The following is a 26133-nucleotide window of genomic DNA, read 5'->3' on the forward strand; positions in this document are numbered from 1 at the left end:
CAGTCTTACCCCTCCGGTCGTACGTACGCGCGTTCTACTGGCGTCACTGTAATTTTAATTCGGATTTCAGTTGTTTTTATTTCTCTCGATAAAATAAATAATAATAATATATATAGCATACGTATTGTTTTTATTAACGGTTAAAGCGTACGGCTTTTTAGTTTTGTTAATTGTCGCGAAAAAGTGCGTCTTTGGCTTGTGCCGTAAACTTGGCTTGTGCGCGCCTAACGATGTTGTTTTGTTATCCCTTGCAATGTTATTTTAATAATAACATAAAAGTTATATTATCATGATCGTGATAGTTTCCTAAAGTTTAAATTTTTATTATCGCCGTGTGAATGTGTTACGAGTGCCCCCTGTTATACGTATAGGTAATAATAATTGTGTATAAAACGTACTACGTATTTCTAATGATGCGTTACGTGCTTTATTGTGGTGTCCGATCGGAAATCTGATGGGTACTTGGACAGCTGTAACTTAAACGAAATCCACGACAGTTGGTCAAAAATTTTGATGAGTGTCAAAAGTCATGCAGGTGAGCGAATGCTTATAATTGCGAGGGAAAAAATGTTTGCTCAAATATTTTTACATTTGCATATCATTTTTGTTAGCTTTTGTATGTTATTTCATAAATTTTCTTACAAGATTTATTGTTTTTTTTATTTTTTCCTAAATAATTTGAAGATTGTTTACATTAGTCTTCATTCATCCTTTTTGTCAACTTTGGTATCTAATGTTTTGCACATTGTATTTATATTTATAATAAGTATCTGTACACAATTTTGAATTTAATTTCTTATGGTTTTTTTAACTCATAAAGGTTCAATTTAAACTGTCTAATATCTTTAACAAACTTATATTATAAAAAGTTATCTAAATATTCTTATTAAACTTTATACATTATACTAATAATGTATTCATTAATTTTCAAAATTTTAAATTATTTATGTATTTGTGATAGATCCTTTTATGTATGATATTATTTATCTAGTTTATTTTTTTAATTATTTTACTATATTTATTATTTTTAATAAAATGACAAAAATCAAAATTTAATGTTTTTACTTATTTAAATTATATTAAGTTTAATTTTATCTTTCTACTATAGAAAATCAAAGGGATATGTTTGGAACATCCGTCATGCGTCGGTCATACTCTACCATATCAACTGAGCAGTGATGGTAGCTGCGGTAGCATATTCGGACAAGGAAAAACCTCCATGAATAATCTGAAAAATGCCTCGCTCTGCCTTTACGCACTTTATGTCGGTCATCTGATACGGCATGACGACCGAGTCAACCGACCAGCCACTGCAATCTGCTGGGCCCTTGTTCACAGACCCAAACGCCCGATATCGGTGCGCGTCTAATGATCCATCTTGTAGTCATGGCGTCGTCGCTCAACCGGCGACTGCCGTTAACATGAACCAAGTGCCGAAAGGTTACTGTTATTCGACCGATAATAATCAAATTGTTAATAGTGAGTGTGATAAAACTTATCACTGTCCTAACTCAACTACAGTTGTCACATTGACAAATAACATTGTTTCAACCCCAGCAGCTTTTGTATCATCAATTACTGTACCAGCTGGATGGAGACGAATTCATAATAAAGGAGTTATAAATTATATAAGGTAAGTTAAACATTCAATATAATTTTAAATACTTAGGTAGTTAACATTTTTTAGTTTTATAAAATGGAAATTAAATACTTTTTAATTCTTGAGATAATACCTAACTAATTTATAATTACTAAAGTAGTGTTTAATGTAGTAGGTATATTATATAGGATCAAAATATTTGTCATAGATTGATGAGATTAAAATATTAAAACACATATTTAAAATATTTTGTAATTTCAATTCTGGTAAAACAAAAAATATTTTTTTTTTATTTATTTTCTATATTAAATAGCTATTAACTATTAAGTAGTTATGTTCAAGTAAACATTTTTTGTTGGTAATTCATCTTCAAAATAATTTTTATGTGTTATAAAAAAAGTTTTTACTTACGGACTACTGCAATACAAAGATATATTACAAGCAGATAAATCCGAACCCAGTTATTTTTATAGGTAAATTAATTTAACTTTTAAATAACTAAGAATATTATTAGGCATGTTGCATGTTACATATTATATGTAGTGAATAATATTTTATTTGTATAAAATTGAAATCTGATAAAATAATTAGTCCCTATATTTTTGTTGGTATATTAAAATAACAGTTTTAAATGTAAATAATGATTCTCTTCAATTTAAAATAATAGAATATTTAATTGGGCTAATTTTATTTAATAATGTTAAATTAATTTTACTAAATTACTACTATTCAAATTTTAAAGACACTAATGTTTGTATTACTCTGTTGAAGAGTAACTTCATAGTTCTTAAATAAACATGGTTGTTGTAAGTGGTGTGAAAAAAAATGTTTGTCTAGTTTATGCAATAGGTATTACCTATATTTTTATTTTTATTATCTACATAAGTAATTTAAAGTGTAAAATGTGTACAAATGGCGAGTACTCGAGTTATTATTACTATTTATTAAATGTTTAAATTATTTCAGTAAAACTTTTTTCACTATTTAGTAATATATTACGCTATAATATAATATATTATATTGATTTCCAATGATTAAAACAATGATTTGAATATGAAGGCGCTAATACCACAATACGTTATCCTTTAAAGTCCCCATTTAACCTCTATTATCCTCTTGGTAGGTTATTGGAAATATCTGCTTCTGTGTCGGCGAAATTCTGACCTAAAATACTATTTTACACCACGGGGTGTCTTTGATTTACTACTGTATAAGATGCGTTTTTCTTTTGAAAACACGAGGTTTCAATACAAATCACCTGGCTTCCAGGCTTAAAAGACCTTTTTCCCCTAAAATTACACCCTAATATTGTAAATTATACCGGACATTCCTTATATACAAAAAGACATGTATATGACTTCTATAGAAATATAATATGCCATGACCGCAACAGCTACCCATTTTACAACCCTGTTAAATTTGAAAAACGTTAAGTGTAGAGAACAGATGATATTGATAATATTCGTGTTTCATGACATCGTCATATATTTTTTTCTTGGAATATTGTTAAACAGTTCTAAGTTATAAATAATTTAAATTTTAAATTAATGCAACACAATTTATGAAATAGTAATTTGTTTTTACATGTTAATTAAAATCATTTCGTTTCAAGCTATTTTATTAATGTATTTTGTATATGTACATTTTTATTACGAAAACTAGTGTTTTAAACAATGCCGAAATTTAGAATAAAAATATGATTAATTCAATTTAATATGCTTTGGGTTTATTCTAAACTGAGGCTTAACAAAATGAATCAAATATTTTAAAAATTCAATTTTTTAAACTTAGTTATTTTATTTATAATTATTTAAGTTATTTTTGTATACTTAAAAAGTAATAAAGACATATTTTGTTTAATTTTATATTTCTCTAACTAATTTATAATTTATTTATTTATCTATTAAAAAATATGTAATTCGATGTCATTACCAAATACTAGTAAGTACCTAATCTAACCTTCACTAGTACTAATCCGTACGATTTCGACCTCTAAATTTATCTTGTATAATTACCTACAACCGATTCTAATTCAATTATCATTAGACTACTAAAAAAGGAAATACGAAATTTATGTTCATGGTCACCACTCACTAGCAATGAAAGAATAAGTTGTCGGGTACACCAAAACGTTCACTAGCTGAACAAAAAAAAAATGTTTCCAGGTTATTTAAGGAAGAAAAAATACTAAATTGAGTGTAATTGCTTACGACTGGTTTAATTTTTTTAGTGATCTTCTAGCTTTACGTGTGTTAGAAGTGATAACTAACCTTGTTGTAATAAACCAGTTTAGTTGGCCACCGAAAGGGTAAACATGCTTCTAAGGTGTCTCATTCAAATCTGATTCAAATAAATTTAATCATATTAAATAATGTGTTACATGAGATATGAGAAATACCTTAAGGTATTATCATAGAATAATAGTTCAAAAATGTATTATTTAGTTATATATTATTTATTTTAGTTGTTACATAAAAACTAGTTAAATAATAATATTTGTATTTTATGAATAATTTATTTGTGCTGATTACCTATAATTGTTATTTAACCATGCACATCATGTCATCGATATATTATATACAGTTTGATATTTAAGAATGTTAATGGTCAACATATTTTAGTATGTGCTCTCTATTAAATTACTTCATATGAGTTAATATTAAGTACTTCGCTGGCGTATTAATGTCCCTTTCTTTAAACAATCACCCACTATATATAATTGTGTTATGGATTAATGACTCTTATAATGTATGTCGTTACTTTCAAATTTTATTTCATTTTGGAATTTGATAATCTTGTGAAGTTAAAAATAGCACATAATATGAATTATTATTTAAAAAAGGTTGTTAATATATTAAGAGTTCTACGTATACACGTAAAAATAACCAGACATGTTTTTCCGTCTTACGAACATACAGCATGGCGAATTAACGAATTTGTGTTCTGCAGTTCCAATTTTGTGTAGTGACTCTAATTATAGAGTGAATTAACCTCTATTAACGAACTTAAAAATAAGAAGATCATTTGTGTTTTTCATAATTTTTTTACGATATTTTAATATTTCAATGAAATGACAACTTTTAAATTTTATTATTTTACTTACTCATAAAGTTATAACTTGCTTAAAAATATGGATCCTCTTAAGTATTATTTACTAATAAAGAACGTGTGTATAGTATGATACTTTGTTATTATGTTAAGTACCTTTGAAATGTAACTTCTTGAAAATTCTTTATTATCCTTAAACTATTAAAAACTTAGTGGAATACTGATTTAATTTAATTTTAATTTTATAATTTAGAACTTGTGAAATAATTTTTTAAATTTTAATAATGTAAATTTGTTGAATCATTTCGAGTGAGTAAAATAATGTGACAATAGGTATAAAGAATTAATAAGCTAACACAATTATCACATTATCAAGCGTGTATTGATTATTTTAAAAAGTTTAAATTCAAATATTTTACGTTGCATTCATTGCTAGAAAACAATTTAATTATTATAATTCTAAATCTATAAAATGACTTTGTCCTAATAATACAATATAATTTCATCAAGTATACAACGATATATTTTGATAGTTCTATTCATTTTTGCTTTTGAATAATTTAGGGTTGTATGTATTTGATGTGTTATTTTTAAATATTACCATGATTAGATACTTATAGTTTATTTGTTTAATATATATTGTATATATTTATAGGATATTAGCAGTTGAAAAATAAAAAAAAATAAGTATAATACGTTTTGACGAACGCACTCGTGTATATAATATGATCTTTTTTTCTGTAAAGCGTTTTTTGCTGTTTAAATTGTTTAGTTATATCCTTTCCGTAATACGGATGTGCCTTCTTTAGTGTAACTAATAATTGACAGCATTTATCCCCTAATAAATAACTGAATACCGACAACCTAAAGATGATAATTATGCGTTGAAATTAGAGATTTATAAAAAAAAAAAAGAATTACAGTCGAAAGCTGATTTGTTTTAAAGTGGCTAATTAAATCTGAGCGCGTCTCAGCTGGTGTTTGTTGTTGTAACAAAAAGGGCTATTCTCACGATTTGTCGTCTTTTTTATCGAGTTAAGGGCCGCTGCCGCCAGGTAGCTCCTTCAGGACTGTATTGATTACCGGCTAACCGAGGCAATTAACTGTCGGCTGTGGCGGAAAGCGTCCATGAGTGACGTCACAGTATATTAAAGGCATCCCACCCACCCCAGGGACGCTTCGGCAGCTTTTAAACGATTTACTACCGTTTCAGGGCTTCCCAAAATGATTCAATTTGTTAATAAAATGTTTTATTAAATGGCTCATTGGAAATACATTTCTCCGTATTATAAGGAAGATCTATTGTAGACGTCTCATGTAGTACTGTGTAAGAATTATTCATTAAAGCTTTAAATATGTTTTATAGTATTTTTTTTTCTAATCTATCAACATGGAAATATTCACATTTATAATTTAATATATTTCTTTTTGATTTCTTGCTTACTTTATGTTTTATTTCCTGCTAAGTTAGGTATTTTAACAACATTTTTTTTTAAACGTCTTCATACTTACGTATGTCTGTGTGATTTATAGGAACGTAAGTTGAGTGAGACGATAGATGCCCATAAATCCTTGTACACAAAATACGGGATTTTCAGGTTAGAAACAGGCGGAAAAGATAAGAGGGTGTATTTGATGGATGGTTTACTGCCGCTTTACTTCTCAAACTGCGTTAATTTCGGATTTAGGAGTGCACGGATTGTGTGACGGTTTAATTTGGTCGTAATACGGTTAATCGACCGTTTGCAACATTAGACCCCTTTAACTTAGAGACATGAAATATTAAGCCTTGCTTAATTTACTATTTAAACTTTTAATGGACATTTTTATTAAAGTAATTCAAAATTCTGTTTTAGTAGAAGCTTATAGTCAAATAATTATGACACAATGAATAAAATAATTGAAAACAATTTTCATTATTTTTTCATATATACATAATAATTATAAACAATCAAAAATTTTATATTTTTATGTTAATGATTATTGTCAATTGATTTATTATTTTAGTGGTATATTAATTATTAGACATAATTTTACCTTGGTATAATTTATTTTATACGTGGTTGTGGTTAGTTTAGTAATTTAAAATGAATCATTTCCGACCCCTTTATATACGTTTATTTTTGTATCTACTTAATCGCATCGTTGTTGTCGACGGCGACGGAGTCAATAGTGATATTTAGAAATATTTTGATACGGAGTTTAGGTGGAGGCGCGCAGGGATTTATCATCCGTAAACTTCACTTATACCCTTTATAACTACAACAGGCGGCCGGTGGTTCCGCCTGGTGTGATCGCCGCCTCCGGGTCCGTCTTATTGATTTACCCCCTTGGAAGAACACACACAGTCGCGCGCGACCGTCGTCTCCACACCCGCAGCTCTAGTTTTCTTTCGGGTTATGTAATGTTACGACATTTGATCCAATAGAGGGCTTCTCATCCGCCCGGGAACCCCTTTACCACCCCCTGACGACTTTTTACCCGGATAAACCCCATGTATACCCGTCGTCGTCACCTAATGCGCTTTATTGATGTTTAGCCTTTTGAAGAGCCGTTTCCGGAGTAGTGTGCGGCGTACACACACACACAAGCTGCATAGCTAAACGCCCTTCCCCTACTTCTCTTCGCCTGACCCATTGCCTCACGACTTACACAAATTAATTTTCGTCGCTTCCAAACGACCGATCAATTTCGTCTTTTCGTGTTTGTTTTATTTATTATTTTTTTTTTCACTTCCCGATGCGCAACGTAGATACACGATGCCCCCGACGATTCGTCTGGTCGCGTCCCGTAAATGGCAAGAACTGGTATAGGTACACGTATCGATGCACTTTTGACAGGTCCGCCAGCGGTGACTGTAGAGCGCGAGTACGAGAAACGCGTGAAACCGGTTTGCGGCTCGCTCGAATTGTGCAATTGCTCGACGGGCAGTGCAATATTACCGCCGCCGCCGTCGTCTGCCACCACAGTTCACGGTACATTTTCTTTTCCGATCATCGCCACCGCCGTTGTGAGAGGAGAAAAAGAAGAATGCGTTTCTATAAACCGGTCCGTGCATTATATATAATATGTTTGTAGAGGGGCGGGAAAAAAGAAAGAAAAAAAACGAGTGCAAGCTGTTTGAACACGAAATGCAACGGACAAATGTTTTTTTTTTACCTTTCGTTTATATAATATTATATAGGTATCTACTAAGTAGGTATAAATATTATGTCGCATTCGCGTCAAGTCAAAATGTTTTCATCGTGGTAATGTGGTATTATATATTATATACGTTAAAGGTAAACTAAACGCTTTGAGGGATAGAGTAGGTATATAATATTATATTTACACGGTGCAATCATGTTGACCATTTTTTATAATCGCAAATTAAATAAATTGATATTATAATATATAGTATATATATATAACGTCTTATTAGGTTTTTTTTTATCGCCGAAAGTTTGACGGAAATAAATATATTTGAGCTAATACAAATACAGTAGATATTAATATCTTTACTTAGTTTTCAAATTTAATCTTGCTTATAATATATTTAAAATAACATTTTTACTTTTATTTGAAATTGGGGAAATATTTTACTTTTATATATGAATTGAAAATATTTACAATAATTATACCTATGTTTTTAATATTTAAAAATAAATTTAGATTTATTTTTTTTTAATCTGACTTAGTTTTATAAATTATGTTTAATAATGATTTTTCAGTGTTCTGTAGTAATTTCTAACATACCTATATTGTGGATAATAAAATGCACTTGTCATGATAAATAGTTTTTAATTTGATGTCTTTTTCCGTGTTTTTTTTATCGAGTAAGTACCAATAGTTTAGAAAACTTGACTATGAATGTGACATGCAAAATTTAAAGAATTGTACATTTCCAGATTTCCTTTATGTATGGTTTATGTATAGTCAATCAATATTTACCAATATTATTTAAAATATGCACTAAACCATACTATACCATGTCTATAGATACTTCGATTCCTGGGGAATTATTTTCGTGTAATAAGAAATACATTTATTATTGTGATTTATTAATTTTCTTAATTAAAGGTCAGTTTTTAAAACCACTTTAATTTGCAATGAGTTAATATGGTTGGCCATTCATGAAAAAGTGATCAATGATCTTGAAGATAGGTTTATAATTATCATGTATGAATAATTTGATAAAGTTGATTTACTTTTCAAAAATCTATTAATGACAATACATTTTGCTTAATATGATTTAATATATTATGTTGTTATTATGGTGGTCATGATTTGGGTGCTATATGTTCCCACGTCACACCGCAATCAATTTTTTATCCCTCTCGAATAAAAAATCGTGTTCTCAGGACATCAATGTATGCTACAGATAATAGACACTATAATATAGAGTAAAAACATAACTTATATAACTTTATCAGTATATTTCCCCTCGTCGACACTAAAAAAAGAAACAGATTCAGAAATTTAAATTGATTATAATAAAGAGGCTTCCGTGGGTTATAACAACATGTAAGTACCTAAAACAAAAGTTGGACTTTATACTTTAAGTACCAATAATAGGTTTATATCATTTAAATTTCATTCAATGATTTTTGTATGAAATTTTATATTTATTAAGTTTGTACTTCAAAATTACTAATTAATTATTATTATAATAACATTTCAATTTTCAAATACTGTAGAATCATGTAGGTAGTTTTGTATAATATTAATATCAGTGATCAGATAACTTATTAGTATTGTTATTAGAACGATTCAAATAGACGACCGCCAAATATAAATATAAATTTGATTTATAATCTGAATAAGGCTGTGTCGCGTGACCCCGATACCTCATGCATTGTAATATTTTTTTATCAACTCCACGCCATCATAATCATAATCGACCGAGTACGGTGAGTGAGGTCATCTAATGAACCTTGCGTGAGAATAGAGAAATACATGTGCAATAAAATGTTTTGAAAAAAAATATACTGATTTTGGTAATATGCATTTGCCTGTTTTAAATCAAATCATATACTCCAAATGTTTTCATGACTCTACACGTATATATTTGTGTATAATTAATAACTACTAAAATAATAATGAAAATATTTGTAGTAGATAAACAATTTCTTGATTTAAAATACTTGTTGATACTAATTTTGATTTGCGAGAAATATTGAAATAAGTAAATACTACCAATAAGCTTTTATTTATATTTATAATTATAATAATTATAAATAGATAAATTAATTATTTGCTATATTATGTTAGGATAACTTTTGAAAAATAAAAACAATATACAATATTATTTAGTGTCTCACTTAAGTTATCACTGTTATCAGTATTACTATATAGTATAATATTCATCTTTGAATAATAAATATTCAAGATATTCAATATTGCTTATCTATTTTCATTAGATGTATTTAAAATTCATGTCTCATGACATTTTTCTTTTTAGTTGTTTATACACAAACATACTTTCACTTAGAAAAATAATGAAATGTACTCTACTGTAAATATAGTTCATTGAACCTTTCACTGTGAGGTGGAATATGGCGCATTGTTAAGCTATGACTAGGCTTTTGGCCTAATTGCCTTGTATACAATACATTCTTCTTTACCCGCGATATTTATGACGGAGAAATCGTGGCAATGATCTTATATTAAATATTTTATGAACTTGATTGGATATTTAGATTTTGGACTCATTTGTTTATGTTAACCTGATAAAGTGAACTACATATTAATTATCTTATTTTTCAAATGTTTCAATTTGTTTATATAAAGTTAATAATTAATGAACTAATAACTTACCGTTGTTATTGTTATTTTTAGTAAATTAACATATGAGTATTATTTTGACAAAATTAAATTTATTGCTTTCGTGAATATTTAAAAGTCGTATTAATATTTAAATAAAAATATTAATTTTATAGCAAACCTTCACATTGAAATAAAAAACTCTTTTATTACCTACTAAATCTAAAATAACTTTGTTCGTTTATTATTAAATATATACCGTACACTATTTATTTAATTTATCTTTTGTTTTACCATTATATATTCTTTCTCGACCAAGTTAAAACATCACTCTCTATTATTAACACATAACAGGCTTGTAAAAATTCTTATCCACCCACTTACGATTTACCTTTAAGTAACAAAGTACTCCTATTCTCTAAAGTAACAAAATCGTTTAGCAAGTCGTGCCGTTCGTCAGTTTCACGACTATGACTGTCGTGACGACCGGACCTCTTTTAATTGGCACAAATAACTATAGTATCACGACCGCTGTCCATCAATTTCTCTATAAATATACCTTCACCAATTCATCAGATACTTTTTATCTCCCTAAATAACGAACAAAGTGTATAGACGAAGTCATTTTCATAGCTTTAAATATTTCAAATTATTAGTGCATCATCTATAGTTTGTCGATACTTGATATGTACGTATAAAATCCGTTAAACATTACAATTTTTAATTACTTAAGTGTTTCAGATATAATCATCAATAACAAACAATTACATTATTGTTAACATAATCATTTTGCATCATTAATATATAGTAATGGGATAACATAAAAAATATTTTTATTAATAATGTTTAATGAATTATTAAAACCAAAGTTGTAACTAGAGTGAGACGAGCGAGGCACTTGCTTTGGGCGTCTAATGCTTGAGTGGGGGGGAGGCGTAAAAATATTAAATGATCAATTTAAGAAAAAATATTATTGACAATATAATATTTTTCATCGATATGTAGACATAATGTTGAAAATTATATACTTGTGGCTAAAAATTGTATTTCTTCTTTAGCTCGAAACCTAATTACAAATTTTCAGATTTATCCGACTTATTATTAAGAAATATAAAACTACGAGTGTGTCACTCCCATCACCTAAAGGATGCATTACTAGAGTTCTGCCTCAGAATAAAAAATGGCTCTGTACGGTTTTGATTCAAACAGTATAAAATATTTTAAAATTATTTTAAATTGGTGGAGTTGGTTAAGACAGAGAGTGTTTATACTGTTTCTTATTTTCTTAAGAAGACGCCACACCCGCGACCGTATATAATATGTGTCCAAACGTACAATATAACAAATTTTTGTTTAGCAATTTTAGTGTAGTGTAGTAAGTGCTAAGTAATAAACTAATAATTAAAAATTAAACTTAAAGGTAAGAACATTATGTGTATTTTCACATGGGTTTTTTTTTGTATGTTAGTGAGTTATGAAAATACTCTAAATGTAATATTAAAAATTAAAATATCGTAAAATACTCACTTAAAAATATAGGTTATTTTCTCACCTTTATTTTAAGTTTGATAATAAGCCAATTCACTCTATAATTAAAGTTACACTGTACAAAATTGAAGTAGTTGTACATAAATTTGCCATATTGTTTGTTTATAAGACGGAAACAACACATGCAAATAATAAATCCTAAATGATTTTTCGACACTATAAAAGCAGTACAGGTTTTGATGTGCAAAAATGTATCGAAAAACTCAAAATTGTTTATTATACAAACTATTTCCACTTGTTTTTTCATTAGATAAAATTTGAAAATCAAAATAATTCGACAAATTCTTGTTTTCTAGGACGTCTCTTGTCTTAATGTATGGTTCATAAAACATAGGTAATAGATTATTTTATCGTTGGGGAGTGTGTTACACTAATACGTGATACGTATTTTAAAATGCTACATTGTCAAATAAAATGTTTATTGGATACGATCATGTGATCACGATTTTGACCTTTTCACAGCGATTTGTTTCTTGTTTCTATAAATACCGGTCGGACAACATAAATTAAACCATCTGAATATTATAAAAAAGTGTGTTTAGTGTTAACAAATCAAATATTTCAATAATATATATATACTTATTATTTATATATTTATTGAATTATATCATCATAATCACTATAATTAATACCATATTAAAATGATTTTATTTTGATTACAGATAAATATAAATATATATATAGGTAATAAACTAACAAGTTATTGTTATTATTATAAATTTATCGTATTTATATGTTTTTACTATAGTAAGTAAACACAACACCTTAATAATACATTTAAATAAACTTGTTCAATTTTTTATCAGAATCTGAGTTAAAAAATGTTTTTATTTTAATTTGTAGGTAATGCTAAAACAGATGTTTTGTTAGTTTTATTAAATTAAAACTTTTAAATAGTTTAATATATAGGTTTCTCTGTCATCGGGTTAGGTTATTCAGTGCTAGATAATTTTGTGTTATTTACTTAATCACATTTTATTATTTATTTTAAATTTATACAAATAGGTAGTATTATATTGTAAATAATTTGAATAAGTACGTAATAAATAAAATTACGCCATAATTTCAGGACATAATAATTGTGCATTAAACTTCTTTGTTGTGCAAATATTTTATTGTGTTTTGTAGTTAGTTGTATCGGATTCGGATATAGGAAGAAATTTGGAAGACTGATGATATGATGTAATACTACTGAAACCAGTTTATTAAGCAATAACCACTGTATCACTGCGATATACCTCCTAGGTTTGGTGTTGATCAAACTCGAAAATAAATCTTATTGTGTACAAGGTTGCCCAATTTGCATACAGACAGTTAGTAGGCGTATTGAAGAACGCTACTAATTTTGAATTTTAACACCAAGCTTCAGGTACAAATAGCTTGTTATGATTTTCGGGGCGCGGTTTTTCTTTCGTCATCTCGTGTTCTATTGTCTACGTAATCATCTGTACTTTAATTTTAAAATAACCGGTCACTCCTTTGAAAATTCACAGCATTACATTATTGCCACCACATTGTTTTTAAATATTCCTTAAGTATTCGTTTTGACCCACTTATGTAAATACAAGAAGCATTACTCGGAGAAAGAAACAAAAGCAATTCATTAATATTTAAATGTAGGTACTTCGAATGATTTGATAAACATGTAAATTTGTATGATGTTATTTTAGACACTTTATCAAATATTTTTAATTTGTGTATGTTACTGATGATTAATAATATTTACATATTATTTTTATTATCAAAATTAATTATTAATAATAATGATAGCAATGACTAATATTGTCTACTTATTTATAAAAACACAGTTCTAGTTACTTATAGGTATTCTTTATTACTTAACCTTACCATTTTGGTTTGTTTCTAATACTTGAATTACAATTCATAAAACTATCTGAAAAAATTATCGAATTATTATTAAATGAATAAGTTTTTTTTACATACAATTTTTGTAAACTAAATTGTGTATTTAATTAAGCCACTCATTCATACGTATATGAATTTGTTTTAACATAATATTAATGATAAATACTAAATACCAAACAAATAAATTGTTTCAATAGCAGTATTATAAATATTATATTTATGCACTTAATATAAAAGTACTTATAGTAAATAGTAATTCATTCTTATTTAGTTATGATAATTTCAAAAATTTTAATGTAATGGAACACGATAATTTTATGGTATACAATTTTTGTATGGTCTTTAATCTCAAGGACTATTCAATATCGTAAATTCTTAAATATTCCATCTGTTTGGTGGTCGTAACGATAATTTAAATTGTATGATTCCTGTATTAAGGTTGCCTTGTAGTCTTAGTAACTGGTTTTATAACCAGCTGTCAGGATTTATCGAAAATATTCAATACTTTTAATATTATATGACATACTGCAACATGTATCAAAATGTAATTATTAGAATTGAATTACGTTACAAATCATGAAAACAAATATTATCATTTTCATTTAGTTTTGATAATAATGCGAATTGTAATTTATTACAAAAATAATATCTATGTTCAAATATACAATTTTGTGCATTAAACATTATACCTAACTATTTTTTATTCCTTTTTTGTATAAGTTTTTGATATAAAAACTATCTGTTAAAATAATTTTATCACAAAGAATCTAAAAAACCTTTTTATCTTATAAAATATTGTTATACATACATATATTTAGAAGGGCGATAGTTATTTGAACCGTAACACTTGAGGGTGAGCACCATGCGTGTTTCCTTTTGGTTAAAAACCACCCTTAAAATAATTTCAACAATAATTTTCAATGTTTTTATTTCATTATTAGTTCTAACGAATTAATGATAATATTACCTAATAGAATTTAAATAAATTAGGTATTTTTTAGTCAAGTATAATAGCATTAAAGAAAGTCGATAAAGTTTAATAAATAAATTATTCAAATTTTATTTGTTTAAGTTATTAATAATTCAATTATTATTTAATTATTATAAAAACTGTCTAGTTATATATTTTTTTATTGATATTTTGAATGTTTCTAAATGTAAATTTAGTTCTTAATTTGTTAAGTGTGTTAAATATATTTTTTTTAATTATCAAGTTCAAATGTTAAATATAATTATTATATTTATAGTAAGTTATTATTAATAACGATTCGTTATTTTATTTTACAGTCCTAGCAACGCAGTTCTAAATTCATTGGATCAAGCTAAAATATATTTGCAAACTCAGGGTACATGCAAATGTGGACTTGAATGCCCTTTTCAGTGTGAACACGTTTTTAATTTCGACGCAAAGGTAATGGAATATATATACATACATATTTAAAACAGTTTTTGACAATTGTTATTCACTTATTCCCGTAATTTTTTATAATGCTCACCCTTTTTGTATACCAGTTTATTATAAGCAATGTTAGAAGCCTACAGGCAGATGTTACTACAGCGTTAGTCTTTCTCTCTCTCTCTCTCTCTCTCTTTCATCTATTCCAACAGCTGCTATTCCGGGTTCGTAACTGTTGATAAAAAAATTCAGCATTTTTATTCACAAACCAGGGATACCTAAACTCTAATCTTTATACATTAAAAAAAATGTTTATTGAGTAAAAGATTTAAATTCTAAAGTTATCTATGTAATCGAGTGTTATTTTTTAATTTAATTGAAATTATTTGCTGAATAACTCGGCTTCGCTCTTGTGTTAAATAATCTATTCGTATATAGATTGGTTTTTTTATAATAATTAAACTGTTTAAAGCCTTGCCATATAATATTTAATATTTTTTTTATAATTTAACTTAATTTATGATATTTATAACTAAAATAACAAATAAAATGAGATAGGAAATAATAAGAGTGATTTACTCGTAGGCTCATTTGGTACAACCTTGTGAAAAAAAATCATTAAATTATTTAAATGATATGCTAAAAACCTGTAACCTTTAAATATACATTCCTTCCTCCCTCCCTTCAGACAAAATAAAATAAAAATCGGTTAGGAAAAAAATTGGAAAAAAGTTAAATAGTGTCATCACAAAATTGGAATATAAAAAAGGCCTGTTCTTCTTTTATATATATAAGAATTATTATATATATTTATTTTTTGGTTATTATTACTTAAAAGAATTGTATTCTATTTAAAAATATATATATACTTAATACAATATTAAACTTTTATAACAAAAAAAAATAATAATTAAAGTTATTAATTTATTTTAAACAATTTACTATGATTTATAATAGTAATATATAGTAATATAATATAATAATATTATAGTTTCCATTATAAGGAAATGTGTTCTTAAATTTTTGATTAAAAAAATGTATCTCAAATTTAATTTATTATTATGAAAGTATAATATTTATATAATATAGTATGTTAATAATATGTCAAATTAAATAAAAAGACGTTATGTCTCTCATAAATAAATATATCTTTTATATTTATTTATTTATATATATTTAAAGTATCTAATTATCTTATTATTTATATTTCCTAACGTCATATTATATTATAATAAAATAGCTTGTTTGTGAAACTCAACATATGTCCAATAGTAGTAATGTAAAAAAAAAATTTAAATCCGTTTATACACACTTTCAAAGGCTGAATAAGTCAATCGGGATTTTGTAGATATATATTTTTTTAGTGCATTTAAAACGTTAAAAATAGTTGTTATAATTGTCAACTGGCCGAGGTTGAGTGGTAGAATATCCGGTGGCCGGTGTGATGCAGTATTGATATTTTCAATGCATATTTATTAGTAGGAAAATCTTTTTTTGCGCATTTGCGATAAAACATTATATAATATTAGCCTTTCTTTATTCTTCTATACAATTCCGTTATATTGACCTCATACATTAAACAGTCCCATTGTTTTGTCTACACAGTCTACCCCATCCAATCCAATCTCATCAAGTATACTTTTATCAATCCTTGTTCGGACTAGAGTAATCATTACTGGCCTCGCGTATTTTAATACATTGTAATTGTAGGTATTGTTCATGCATCATTAAACTTAAACTTAATGAACAAATAACTTAAAATAATTGTGGTTCACGAAATCGATATAAATTTGAACAGTTGCAATATTTGATAATCAGTGTTATAATATTGAATTCACATATTCACTAAATAAAATTCAAATAAGAAAATTTAGTTCCAAAATCCCTTATGTAATAATTGTTAAAACATGTATTGTATAATATAAGTAGCTACTTTTATAAATATGTTAAATTTTAAATTATTATTTATTTTAAAATATTTTGTATATTATATTATTTATGACTTACTATTATTGCTTATCTCTAAACTATCAAAACCAAACAGTCTTGAAAATGTATAGTTTTAGCCAATAAATTTGTTTATATGTTTATTTGTGCGTGGTTATGTATTATTGGAATTATCAGGGAAGCTCTGTGAAAACAGTTCTTGTATGGTCTTCGGTTCTAAATATAAATAGAAAAAAAAGTATTAACTACATTAATAATACTAAAATAGCTTAAAGTTATTATTATTATATTTTTTTTACTACAACATTTTTGTGTTTACAAAATAATAATAAAAGAAAAGAGTAATTTATTAGTTATATGATGGATAATTAGAAACTTTCTTTTAAATTAATTTTGTTTCCTCGTATTTTAGTAATTATAGTTGAGTTAACGTTTATGTTCAATCTTCATCGTATAGAATTTGTAAAATATTTAATATCTTAATTTTATGTTATTTAACGGGAAAGTTTGTGCAGTAATATGCACACGCGCATATGATTTTATGTATGCGCCTTTGCATATACGTTAACACGTCATATGGCAGCAGTTAGGTGGCAGGTGTCAGCTATAATATAATATATAAGTGTTACCAGGTGTGAGGTGCTGGTTTCTAAACTAACGTTGTAATTTAAAAGGCATAATCATGGGCATAAACAATGCGCTTGTTATTATTTTTATACGCATAATAATTATTTTATTATAGTTATCAGTTATCACATATAGGTACATTTCCAACCGTTATATGTATTTAATAATGTTATTTATTTTTTATTAAAAAAATTTAACTTGTGCTGTGATGAATAAATTATTTTTTTGAATGTTAAATAACCAAGTCATTAATTTACAAGTATCTTGGGGAAGTTAAATTCTTATATTTAGAAATGTGTTTAGAAATTTAGAATAGAGTTCCCTACTACTGATATTTTTGTTGGAAATACAATATTATTTTGTTTTTAAATATAAATTGAATACATTATACTAATAATTATTGTTGATGTAGCAACTATGTATCTTCTCCATAAAGGTACCTTCATAATTTATTAATTTATTATCGTTGAGATGTAAATATAATATATTTAACTTATACATATAACGTGTCATCAAAATGTTGAACGCACTCCAATGATTCTCGCTCTTGGTAATACGTTTTTTTTAGCAGTCTTAAGTTAAATACATATACAAATTTTGGATTTGACATGTAAATTATTTTTGTGGTTATTGACGTATACAATGAACAATACATTGTAATATGACGAGTGCATCATGTATAACAAGTGAGTTATGGGTTTGTGACCGGTGTTTATAATTTTTTTTCTAAATATTTTAGACTACTTCATTTCAATATTTTTTAAAAATGTATGTTTCTGATTTCTTTAAAACTTTCTAAACATAAAAGAGAGAACCTGATTATTATTTAATTTGAATAATATGAAATTATAAATTTTATAGTAAATATACAACTGTTTAAGTGATTTATAATTTGTATTTAAATTTAAATATTACAATGTTTGTATTATTTTAATTTCTGTAATTTATTCAAGATATAAAACAAGTATAGAGAAATTCAAGGTCAATTTTTTATATTAGATGTATACTTATTTAAGTTATAACATAATTTTAAAAAGAATGTGTAAATATAAATTACAGCATTTAGTTAAAAAATGACGAATTGATGCCAAATACATATTTATAATACATAATAAAAATTAAATTCTATTGACTCAAATATAATAAATAATGATAAATAATAGAAATAAATAGCCTTGCTTGTCATTTATCAATCATTATGTACGTGTATACGTATATACTAAAACTATGTGACTGAGTGACTGGATTTTCGCATAATACATTTTTATAGTAATAAAAGTTAATAACTATTATAACTACCACGGTACCACAGTATTTCTGTACAAACTATAAAGTATCATGATTTTACCATGCAGAATGTTTATGTATATCATTATTGTATAATATTTGGAAATATATTTATAATGGATTTAAAACGTATTTTGTTACTTTGAATAGTTTTAATATTAAATACTGTAATAAATGGTAGGTTTCACGTAATTTTCTTATAATGCAACAAACTACATGGTTGTTACTCGTTTGTCACATCTAAAAATTATCATTCATGAGCCATATATGACACTACTTGTGCGTTATAAGTCTAGAAAGTTTGGAAACATTTAATTGGTTTTTCATATATCAACTTTCCAAAATATACGTTTTAGACTATTACATGTATTTATATTTGTTAACTATCACTGCCAGTATTTTCATTTTAACACTACTTGAATGACGCACACCGCACACGTATCTATTTTACATACTTGTTAAAGTGTAAAAAAGTGTTTATAGTTTTATCTCAAATTAAAAAAACAATTAATGATTAAAAATATGATTTTATTTTTAAAAGATTATTAGCTTCTTAAGATTACTAAAACCTAAATAATAAATAAATCATATTATTAAAACTATAACTTTCTAACAGAATTATTAAATTGCAATTTTGGAAAACCGTGTGCCAAAATAAAAATTAAACAAATACACACAAAAAATGTAATCATTATTTAATACTAGACGTTAAGAAAACCGGTTTATGCTTAAGTTCTAAGTAAACCGGTTTACCTATTAAGTTATTTTTATAATATTGTATAATTCTTTTATTATGTTATTTGTACCGATAACAATGTACCAAAGCTCTCCCAAATATTTGCCTACTTCGTTTGTACATTTTATAAATAAAATAATACCCTTATGGTTTTATATGTGTTAATCAATTTAATACAATAATTAAAAAGTAAACATTAAGAAGTTTGATTATCAAATAACAATTGGATAAATTAGCCATTAATAACGTATTGCAAACACGTGAAATATAATTTTTATAACACATATTTCACCTTATATAGTTATAATTTGTTTGATACAAAATTGTAGTAGGACTAGTCCATATATTTTTTTTATCACTAAAAAAACAGTGAACCTTTCAACTTAATTCTAAATTTACTTAAAAACTGATTTGAATCCATTTCTTAATTATATATGTAATTTATTTACAATACTTATCAGTATATTGATCTCATGAAAGTTATTAACCTGCTCAAAAAAAGACATATAATCTGCACAACACATAAAATGTTTTTTTAAATTATATTACATTAAGTATACAACTTATAAAAACGTTAGTCCCATTTCCATTTAAAACAAAACTATTACAACATAATCATACTTAAAATGTTATCTGTATTTTTTATAACATTATAAATTTGTAAATTTTTTATGTGTTAGTTAACAAGTAACTCTTTTTTAAACTAACGTTACAATTTGAGAATCACTACCTCTTTTAAACAATTAATAAGTACCTAACACAAAATCAGTTGAAAGATGACAATGGTTGCTTAATATTATTAAATTAATAATTTAAAAATGCTAATACTTTTAATACACAATTAAGGCCTACAATATATTGTGATCAAGTACCATGAAGGTCATGTTATTTTTCTTTTGAATATTTAGCTTCGACGGAAACGAATTTTTTAAAACAACAATCGAATTACCAAGATGTTGTGACTGGCAGACCGAAACTATTCGGTTCTGACTGTTTTCCCCTACATATTGTGTAGGTGTTTGTTGAATGGTAATTATCGTCTAATGTTGTTGTTCATTTTGGGTTTGAACAAAGTGATACAAACCAAATTCTGCAGTTTGATGATATTTTTTGGGAACCGTCCAAAGCGCTCGTACGATAAAAATATACACCGTATTAAACATGCTATTAATAATTTGCAAACGAGCGCCAGATAAACATTTAAGTATTTAAATTTTTTTCATTTAATTTGACATAAGATTTGTTTAATAAATTCTTTATAAATATAATTGAAAAAAATTTATTTTTAACTTAAATCATACTAATAATTAATAAATATCTTTTAACTAAGTAGTTACAAATAATTAATAGTACCTTTACATTCAATTGATTCTATTTTTCATCGTAGTTATTATTATATTATTGATATTGATTTAACACATACATCTACAGTTTATGTATGAATAATATTGTAGCACATTTCTATTCTTATGTTATTATTTAATTATTTTATTTTTTGCAGACTTATCGTTATTTTAATCCTTTTAGCTAAATGGTTATATTCAACCATCACATACATTTTTATTGATATATTTTAATTGTTATTTTTTAACGTTAGGTACATTATTTTTCCGTACTCATTAGGTAGGTTATATCAATATGAATGATGAACCTATATAGCTATAAATATATATTTAAAATATTCGCCTGATAAATTTAAATTTCTACTGAAAATACGTTGTAATAATTTTCGGTTAATTTTTTATCAAAATATATTTTGACATAAGGAATGTATAAGACGTCATGAAATATTTAACTATTCTCACGATCTTTTTATTTGTTTATACATATGCATATATAATGATTTATTTTGATATATGACCTTGATTTTTTTTCATTTACGAAGTGTCATAATTATTATCAAGGCGTAGCCATTAACCATTCACAAATCTTGTCCTTGACAAGTCTACTATCCTCCAAAAAAATTACCCAAGGTGACACTCCCACATATTATTTGTAATATTATTAAATACTTATATAAATCTTTTATCCAATTATTTACATATATCAAACACGTTATCATATTTAAATATGACGTCTTATACAAAACATATTACATACCTCAAGCTATAATATTATATAATATAGATTTTTATAAATTTTAATTATAGGTAATGACAAAACCTACGTCAGGCCTCAACACTATGACCAATCTTTGCAATCACAAGAGGAAAATGATGTTTAACAATTCCGAAAATAAATTTAGCAAATATTCCTTAGAAATGGCAGAAAATCGAAGAAAACGAAAACTTTCTGGTGTCCAACAACAATATTCATTTCCTCCTTATGAATGTGAAAAATCTGGAAAAGAAAACTTTTCTCAAGTTTCAAATTCTCATCAAGTGAGAGTTAATTAATAATTCTATAAATTATGCCTTTTTAAAATGTGTTAATAATGTAAAATTTGTATTTTTACAGATGCAATGGTCAGATCAATCTACTGTTCCTAGTCAAATAAGATTTTCATCCCAAGGAACATCTGCTATGTCAAATCCTCATTCTCCGCAACCTATGTTAAATACTCAAGGACCAGAAATAATTCCTCAAGGTATGCAGCATGTGGTGCCAAATTCTCAAACCCCACCAATACTAAACCAAAGTTCATCTGTGATGTCAAATTCCCAAGGACCAATTATACCTAATTCTCAAAGTGCAATGATGTCAAATCTTCAAGGACCCGTGATGCCTAATTCTCAAGATACAGTATTACCTAATCCTCAAGGAACTATGATACCAAATACTCAATCCCAATCGATGGGCTTGGGAAATCCAAGAGTTCCTCACTACCCAAATCATTCATACCAACAAGACTTAGGATATGATCAATCATATCGAAATGGTTATAGGTATAACTCCCCTCAATGTAGATCTCATGAAACAACTGCTTTACAACCGGACTCTTCATGTCAACCACATCATCAACAGTATCAAAATGATATGGCATCACAACAATATTATCAAAAAAATACACATAGTATGTATCAACCAGAACAGATGCAATATAACAATTATGATAGTCTAAGAACTCAAGGGAATTGTCGCTTCAATTGTTCTAGTCATTGTGGACACTATTGTAATTTGGGTGATCAAAACCCTAGTTATGGTAACCAAATTAACTCATATCAACAGCAACCACAGTTGCAGTCCATACGACAGAATGAATCTACAACAAATCATGAATATTATCCAGAAATATACCAAGATCAAAATAATTATACAGAATCTTATTCAGACAATAGGAACAGTTCAACTCAAGAATATCAATCAGAATATGAATACGAGCCACAATCTCAGTCACAGTGCCATCATCATATAGATTGTAATTTAAAAAATAATGTTTGTACTGCAATTAATAACCAAAGTCCTGTTGAGGTTCCACAAATAAGACCACAAACTCCACAAGTTAAACAAGTACAACAACAATTAAATACACAAAATATACAACAATCAATTACAAAACCACCAAGGCCTCAACATAGATCAACACCTCCGTGGCAGCTTAATAAAAATCAACAATCATCACATCAACAAGTTCAGCAACAACAAATACAGCAGCAACAACAACAAATACAGCAACAACAACAAATACAGCAGCAACAACAACAAATACAGCAACAACAACAAATACAGCAACAACAACAAATACAGCAACAACAACAAATACAGCAACAACAAATACAACAACAACAAATACAGCAACAAGAAAGTTCTAAACAAATACTTGAAGATCGTGTGCCTCCTATACATCATCATATTCCCCAAATTTCTAGAGTAGAAGAAAAAACTAGAAAGCCACTTAAACAATCTACTAAAACAGTTAATTTTGGTAGAAAGTCTAAGTCCCCTTCTGAAGAAGACAGTTGCCCATCATTTTTAGATGATCCAAGTGGTTATTTAGCACAACAGACAGCTCTACTGAATAATACAATAAGTACAAATTCATTTTCACCATTATCTCCTCCTGCAAGACCATACAGACAAGAAAAACCTAGGTACACAACAAATGTTACTACAATGGCTAGTGGTCGAACAGCTAGTTCAAATACAATTACTTCAGTTCTAGCTGGTAGAACTAATACATCTGTAGTAACTGTGAACACTTCTGAAGACCAAGTGTTACCACCTAGTCAACAACAATCCATCATGTCCAAAACACCTCTAGAAATGGTACAAAGTGTTGTAAGTAGCATACAAGTACCTACATCTTCAGAAAAATCTAATATTCAACCAAGCCATATATTATTAACAAGTAATGGACAATTTATAATGGCATCAACTAAAATACAATCACCTAACACTTCCCAAGTTCTTTCAACGGTGCAACAACAACCTACTGTCCTTGTAAATACTTTACAGGGAGGTCAAAGTACTTTACTACTTCAGCCAGGAAATGTTATGACAGTTGATCAAGTCCAAGTACCACAACTTGCTGTAGCTACAGGAAATATAGATAATAGCGGAGCATTTTCACCTAGAGGCCCAAATTTATTATCTCCGCCAGATTCTAAACGTAAAACTATTAATTCTAAAAAGCGAAAATCACCTCAAATATCTCCTAACCAGAACAATTCTAGTGTATTGTTACAACCTCAACAACAAAACTATAATCAGCCTGTTGTTCAAACATTAATACTACCTAATAAAACCACCCAATATGGTAACCAACAACTTATAACAAATGTGATACAACCTGTTAGTCTTGTTCATAATCTTCCAGCTATCCAACAATTCATTGTACCAGCAAACTTAGGTGGTGTAGTTATGGCTGACAATTCTATATTACAAGATGCAGTGCAATTAAATGTTATAACCCCATTTTCTAATACGGGTCAAAATATATTACCTACTGGAATGGTTTTAAGGACCCCTCAAACTCAACAAAGACCACAACAAAGTAATCAGTTTATTGTAAATAGTGTTGGCCAATTAAGCCCTATTTTAGCCAACTTGAGCCCTAATCAATCCCAAAACCAGAATAGAAATCAGCAGCAAAATGATTACATACATGTAGTGCCATGTTCTATTCAACAAAATCAAGAAAACACTACTGTAGTTCAACAAAACACTACCATTGTTCAACAGCAGATGACCATGGTATCAGGACAACAAGGCAACGAACAAGGAAATTTAATAATAAATGAAAAACAAGGTCAAAATTATATTATTGCTGATAATAAACAACAAGGGTTTATTTTGAGTCCTAAAGATAAACAACCATCAGGTGGCACACATTTTATTTTAAATAATATGAATTCTGAGAAGCAAACCCAAAGTTTTATTATTACTAGTCCAACTTCTGGCGATAAACAGCTTTGTGGAAACTTCATTCTTGAGAAAACCAATTCATCAGGGAATTTTATTATTACTACAACAAATTCTGATAAGAATTCGAAATTTGCTAAACACTCAGTGTCTACACAAACTGCTGCTGGACAACAAATGTTACAGATTTCATCTACACCTGCTCTAATTGTTGCTACAAACCGTAATGCTTATGTAGGTAGTCCACCTGATACAACAACGTTAAGTCCTGTAAGTGGACAAAGTCCTTCAGCAAAACCAGAAATGCCTTCAAGTTCTGTAACAGCTGATTTAGATGCTGCATTATCACCATCATCAACATTATCTGATATGCAAAATAGGCAACCAATGGTACATTGTATTTCAAGTAGCAACGTAGTGGATTGGTCTGATAATTCAGCAGACGAAAGGAAGACTATATCTAATGCTTCTGACTCACCAAACATGTACTCCATTGAACATTCATTTCCTAGATGTAAGTAGTTAAACACAATTTTATAATTAAAATAATAGATGTTTTTAATTTAAAATTTTTTTTAGGATATAATATAATACGCAAAAATTTAGTACATGAAAATCCAACTACAAGGTAATGATGCACATCTTGGCCATCAAAACAAGTTCCTATTAAAAAATATAAAAATATAATGACATTATTGTGTTGTTTATGAGAAAATAAAATTTGTAATTTTAAAAGCTGTATAATATTTCCTAAATTAGGTAAATTTATACATTATTACAATGAAATAGTTCCTCTGGTTGAGGCATATTTTATAAATAATTATTTTGTGTATGTTAATACTTTTTTTAGAAAAATTAACAGTCGTTAAAATGAAGTTCTTGAGAATATATTCTTTTTAATTTAGTGATCAGCCTTTTTGAATATATTTTTCTATTTCCTTGATTTTTAAATTTCCTAAATTATTACCTCAAATATAATAGAATAACTTTTAATTAGGTGTTATTAATATTTTAAATCTGAAGAATTTATTAAAT

At 27.2% G+C, this 26133-nt stretch overlaps 1 protein-coding gene across 1 annotated transcript; it reads left to right on the forward strand.

Moving 5' to 3' along the window:
• On the forward strand, positions 1 to 26069 carry LOC113552172 (putative mediator of RNA polymerase II transcription subunit 26). The gene is made up of 6 exons (XM_026954906.1): positions 1 to 535; positions 1109 to 1633; positions 15092 to 15215; positions 21948 to 22178; positions 22255 to 25612; positions 25678 to 26069. Coding segments are annotated over exons 2-6 (4065 nt in total). The 5' UTR covers positions 1 to 535; positions 1109 to 1283; the 3' UTR covers positions 25680 to 26069.
• Positions 26070 to 26133: the final 64 nt, after the last annotated feature.

Source organism: Rhopalosiphum maidis, chromosome 2 (assembly GCF_003676215.2).
Source record: "Rhopalosiphum maidis isolate BTI-1 chromosome 2, ASM367621v3, whole genome shotgun sequence".
Lineage (NCBI taxonomy): Eukaryota > Metazoa > Arthropoda > Insecta > Hemiptera > Aphididae > Rhopalosiphum > Rhopalosiphum maidis.

Coding starts and splice junctions, on each gene's coding strand:
- LOC113552172 (XM_026954906.1), top strand. CDS start 1,284: ATGACGACCGAGTCAACCGACCAGCCACTGCAATCTGCTGGGCCCTTG. Junction 1,634..15,091: donor GGAGTTATAAATTATATAAG/GTAAGTTAAACA, acceptor TTTATTTTACAG/TCCTAGCAACGCAGTTCTAA. Junction 22,179..22,254: donor AAGTTTCAAATTCTCATCAA/GTGAGAGTTAAT, acceptor GTATTTTTACAG/ATGCAATGGTCAGATCAATC.